The sequence below is a fragment of the Taudactylus pleione genome, unplaced genomic scaffold (assembly GCF_031769625.1).
Source record: "Taudactylus pleione unplaced genomic scaffold, aTauple2 ptg000313l, whole genome shotgun sequence".
Taxonomy (NCBI): Eukaryota; Metazoa; Chordata; class Amphibia; order Anura; family Myobatrachidae; genus Taudactylus; species Taudactylus pleione.
Window position 1 is genome coordinate 3,199,462 of NW_028284714.1, and position 6,009 is coordinate 3,205,470.

Consider the following 6,009-nt stretch of genomic DNA (forward strand, 5'->3'; position numbering starts at 1 on the left):
GGCCATCAGGCCACTGACCAATTGTGCTGACTTTACATGGCTATCTTTAAGATGCTTGATGAATATTAAGCCTTTTATCACCGTCATTTTCTGTGAATATTGGAATTTTTATGTTTTTGCAAAATGGTATGTTGTTTTTTTTTCTAGTAAATATTGAAATGCTGCTGCTATTTAACATGTATAACTAAGCACCCATTGTTATTTATAAGATTGAGTGTGCAGTACTTGTTTGTTACATTGTAATCATTTGTAGCTCAACCTAACAACCTGAATGTCACCAAATTTGGTAGGGAGACTAATTAGGACATGGGAAGCAGACATAGGCGTCTTTATAATGGGTGCAAGGTGTGCCGTGCACACGGGTCCCTGGGTCTAGGGGGCCCACACTGCACACCCTACACCCACAGGTAATAATACTTACTTCTCCGCTGATTCCCAAAGTGCTGTTCTGCAGCGCCGGATTGGTGCTGCAGAGCAGCAAACACTCACTGAGAAAATGGCGGCAGCCATTTTCCCAGGAATCTGCGCATGCGCAGAAAAGATGTCTCTGGGAAAGTAGGCATGGGTGCCATTTTCCTGGATACCTGCACATGTGCTGTACATTCTGGCATGACGCCAGAATCTACAGCGCTCAGAGGAGGGGGCCCAAACGGAGGCTGCACACGGGCCCCCTCCTCTCTTAAAACGCCCTGGAAGCAGAATTCAGTGGAAAAACAAATATTAGTGCAAAAAATCACCGATAGGGGGATGTGGAAGAGTTCAATGTGTAAACAGACTGAAAATTGAAAGACAAATGACTAACAACACTAAACTGTAATGAATGATTACCTTAATTGTGTTAAACTAATGATACAGTAATACAGCAATAAACATTTAGTGGTCTATTCATTGTCACTTAATTTCTACAAAAGCATGTGAAAGTGAACATTATCACCTGCTTTTGTTGAAAATTAGAAGTAGTGAAGCCGCTCCGGGAAGACAGATGATTTTTGGATCAGCTGTCTCCGCACCGGAGCAATAATGAATTGCTCTGGCGCTCGCCAATAGATAGTATGATAATTAGCGGGATCTGCTCGGACCCCTGCTATAGAGCCCTTAATATCAATTTAGTTTAGAAGAATAATTCTGAACATTAGTTTTCATTAGTTATACAGAACACACAAGAAAAACAGTATTAACACTACAAAACAATGCAGGATATGGACATGGTTTATACATATTGCTTCATAACACTTAAATAAGAAGCAGGGTATCAGCAACCAAGTGTGTGTCCCCCATATTCTGATTAATTGGTTAGCATTGTAAAATTTGTCTTGTACCGTAGCAAACAATAAGCAAATAGGTTTTGCCTCTCTGGTGCAAGCTAAAAAATGAAAGCCAGTGTCCAATTGGTTTTTATGGTTTAGTGTAAAATCTGCACCTTAATGCAATGTTTATAAATGAGCCTAACTGTATTTACATTATATAAAGTATACATTGCACTGTTCCTTAGCAAAATTAAAATAAATGAACCATTCCCACAAAGCAATATGATAAAACAGGACTATATTAAAACATAATAAAGTTTGACAAGATCAGTTCTTTTCATTGTTGCTATTAATGTTTTATTTACTATTTAGCAGTTACTTCATTTGCATAGAAAATTATTTTCTTAAATAGTTGCTCTGTGTTCCTTCTACAGGGTCTGGAGATCACTAGTCCAGTGAGCATGTGTGAGGACAATCAGACCTCAGTCACTGATGTATTACTCCTGGGGTTCCAGAACCTTCACAACTTCAATATCATTCTCTTTATTATCTTACTTTTTATTTACATTATTATATTAGTAGGGAACCTCTTGATCATTGTAGTAGTGCTGGTCAGTGACAATCTCAGACACCCCATGTACATTTTCATTCAAAATCTTGCCTTAACCGACCTTCTTTTTCCTTCAAGTATTGTACCACAGTTACTGTATATTATATTGTGGGATGGAAGCCAAATATTTATAACTGGATGTATTTTTCAATTTTATATATATAGTTTCTTTGGCATTGTTCAGTGCTTTCTATTAACAGCTATGTCCTATGACCGGTACCTGGCCATCTGTGACCCATTACATTATTCTTCTATCATGAATATTAGGACCTGCTGTAAGCTGGTGTACCTGGCATGGCTATTGGCCTTGTTGCTTGATACAAGTGAAGTTATTTGTATGTTTCAGTTGCAGTTTTGTTACTCAAATATTATTGATCACTTCTTTTGTGACTTAGCTCCAATTCTGGAAATGTCATCATCAGATACTTCCATCATAATATGGGAAGATTATTTTCTAACAATTGTTACAATATTGCTTCCATTTCTATGTGTTATAGCGTCTTATATCTGTATCATCATCAACATCCTCAAGATGCCGTCCAACACTGGAAGGAAAAAAGCTTTCTCCACCTGCAGCTCTCACCTGCTCATTGTCTGTATATACTATGGGTCTCTAATTGCTCTATATATGGTGCCATCTGGAGACAATTCCCATAATGAAAATAAGTTTAAGTCTTTAATAAACACTATGCTAACTCCATTAAGCAATCCACTAATATACAGTGTGAGGAACAAGGAAATAATGAGTGTCTTGAAAAGAATAATTTGCAAACATTTACGAACAAATACTTTTAAGTAATATAATTTAGTGGAATTGGGGCACTGTGCAGATCTGGTTGGGCATAATAAGATAATGAGCCAATCTGGTTGGGCATATTAGGATAAAGTGCCACAGTTAGGTAAAATTTTACTGTACAGTAACTATAAGTCTCTACATCCATTATGTCAGACCCTACCAGCATCCTGTATGTAATACACCATAGAAAAGAGTTCACTCAATCTATTATGAGGTTTAATTTGTGTTCAGCAAGTGATTACAAGCATCTCTGCCTTGAAGTACAATTGAGACATTGGGTTCTGTACATAACTTAAACAATGATTTAATTTAGAAGTGGTTACTCTGTGTATATATTTATATATATATATATATATATATATATATATATAAAGCAGCAGAGAACAGTGACACTTGAAGACTTGAATGAAATTATTTAATGTGCTCCTCACGCGCCCCTTTGTTTCATTCAAGCCTTCAAGTGCCGCTGTTCTCTGCTGCTTCAAACATTTATACCTTGAGGGCACTGCAGCACAATACACTTAGACTAGCAGGGTGCCGGTACAACGAATTTGTTATTTATATATATATATATATATATATATATATATAAACTCTCTGTGTAAGGACCACTAAATCTCAAAAAAAAGATTTCATATTTTTACAATACGTACATGTAAAATACACTGATCAATGATGATGTCCCTGCGGCTCCATTAATTAAAGAGGTAACCTAATGAATTGCTGGGTAAATACAGCTGTATTATCAGAATGTGTGTTGTTGCCAATGAATAGTACTGAGTGGGAATATGGAGTAGGTGGTGTAAATATGGGCAAGTCAGAACAGGTATATAAATATAAAATTTTACACCTATAATATATATTTGTTTATCCCCAACTGTATAGTTATCCCTGCTCACCTCCATTTCCACTTGCTCTCCTTTCTCATTTTCCTTTTATCCCCTCTCGCATACTCTAGATGATTCTGTTGGGGTCATGTATCAGGCAGTGAAAAGAGAGGAGAACTGGACCAGTGGTGAAGTTACTCATAGCAACCAATCAACTTTGAGATTAATATTCATAGGCAAACGCAGGGGGGGGGTTTCTGTCTGCCTGGAAACCCCCCTCCCCAGCCCACACCATGACCACAATAGAAATAGTAATATAATAAATTGTTACTAGTGCTGCATGTTCTTCTCAGTATCACAAGTGAAATAATTAGCACCACCTGTGGATCTTTTAACATATATCAGCCAGTACTAAATAACATATGCCCCAACTAGAAGATCTGGAAAACATGCACTGTTATAGATGCACTGCTATAGAGCCCAATATGTACATATACAGTATGTCCAGGGCAGTGTTAGGTTCAGCTGCTGCTCCTCCAGGCTCCCGGAGTTGCTCCAATTGTCTGGAATGGTGCCCACTTCTAAAATAAATACATTCAGCTCAGGCAGGATGGCCTACTGATGCATCTAATGGCTTATTGTGATCACTGGTCCTGTATATGCTGGAATTATTACACACAATACACTTTGTTAGATGCTTATTAAAGCTGGTTAAGTACTAATTCTGCCCTCTTCATTGACAGGCCACACTCGCTCTAAAATTAAGCATTTGGAAACCCCCCTCTGGCAGGTCCAGATTAACAATGGGGCGGATGGAGCTACAGCTCCAGGCCTCTACATAAAAATAGGCCCATTGTCATGACAACATGATGTTGACTGGCCATCTGCTCTCCACACAGTCAGCCATAAATAAGTAGTAAAAATTTATTTTTTACATTTTTATGGAGACATTGGGGCTGAGAGTATAGGTGTACATGCTCACATGGCACTGGCCATACCCACACTGCATCGGTCCACCACCTCTGCTCCTCATAATAGGCCTTTGGTCATTTTCAGCTCCAGGCCCATGTGGCCCTCAATCCGGCCCTGCCCTCTGGAAATCCTGCGTTTGCCACTGATATTATCAAGTACAATCTATAAAATACTATGTGCAACTTCTGCACTTGTTCATTTCTTCGCTTTTGTCTTTGCTTGATGCATCTCCCTTTTTATCAACTTCTACCACTACAGCACATTCACCTAATTTCATAACTCACAATTATTATTCATCTTCCTCCTAGCTTTTGATTCTTGAGCCCTCAGCATCTCACTATCAACAATGACAGTATGTATCTTTAAATTTATGTTGGAATTGGTAAGGTTGAATACCTGCATAACAACTTGGATAATGTACAAACTCCTAAGTTTTTATTTTTTTTGGCAAAGATAGTCCTGCATGGAGAAATCATCTCCTTTTTAGTTTAGATAAGAGGGAACAGGAAAAGGCATACCCCACAGCTCAGGTGCTCTTACTAATGCCTTCCATGACTGTAACTGCTCCCCTGCTTCAGCATACAAACTTACCTATCAGGAATGTAAGGTCCATTTTTTTGGCCCGATTGTGACACAGCAGCTGTCAGGGGTGCACCAAGGAGTAGGCCTGCTGACAGGGGGCTACAAGTGGCACAGTTGTACCAGGCCCCAAAGTTCTAAGCTCACAGATAAATCCATCTATAACCACTGCCTGTGCCATGCTGATCACTGCAGTAGCGCAGGAAGCAGTTATACTGTAGATGGATTTATCTGTGGAATCCAGGGAATCCGGGGAATCGCTGTTGGTTAATCTTATGTACAATTACTTTGTACCCAGGGATGTTCAAGAAAGGGGACGGCCCATGAGCAGCTCTCTTGCCCTGCATGTAGCATAGTCTACTGTGCATACACCGATATCCGGAGAAATTATGCTAGCGCCATTTTCCAGGTGATTTCTGTAGTGCGCATACACAGATCTCCAGAAACATGAAACATAACACCTGCATCATACACCTCATGTGTGAAATCTGGAGATTTTAGACAATAATTTCCTTTCCTCCTTCTTTTGCATATAATGGGGATGCATGTGGGTTGTCCCCTTTGCCACGGCATAGGAACCTTTACTGTAATGAAAGGACACAGCCTTCACAGGTATTCAGATGGGCAGTTGTTCTTGACAGTGTATATGCCCTTGTGTCTATTCCTGCAATATTGAAAAATATAACTCACCTACATATTGTCTTTCTCTCCGCAGTTACACCAACAAAGTTGAAATATCTGAGCCAAATATGTCACCTCTATAATGTTTTAATTATACTTTAACTATTGAAAGGATAGACACCCAATTTGCCAATTCTAAATACCTTAAGTTATTATTATTAGGTTGTGTGACTGTTATGAAAGCGTGCTCTTGCCCAAACATTATTACCCTCTCCAATTGCCCCATATCAGCATTACCAGAGCTGATGCCCATTGAGGCACTCAACTTTTTCCCAAATTTATACGGAGACATAAAAC

General features: G+C 39.0%; 1 protein-coding gene across 1 annotated transcript; it reads left to right on the forward strand.

Annotated features, from left to right (window-relative positions):
- Positions 1-1,708: 1,708 nt before the first annotated feature.
- On the forward strand, positions 1,709-2,656 carry LOC148510689 (olfactory receptor 1-like). The gene has a single exon (XM_088442496.1). It carries the CDS (start codon positions 1,709-1,711, stop codon positions 2,654-2,656), a length of 948 nt encoding a protein of 315 aa, XP_088298622.1.
- Positions 2,657-6,009: the final 3,353 nt, after the last annotated feature.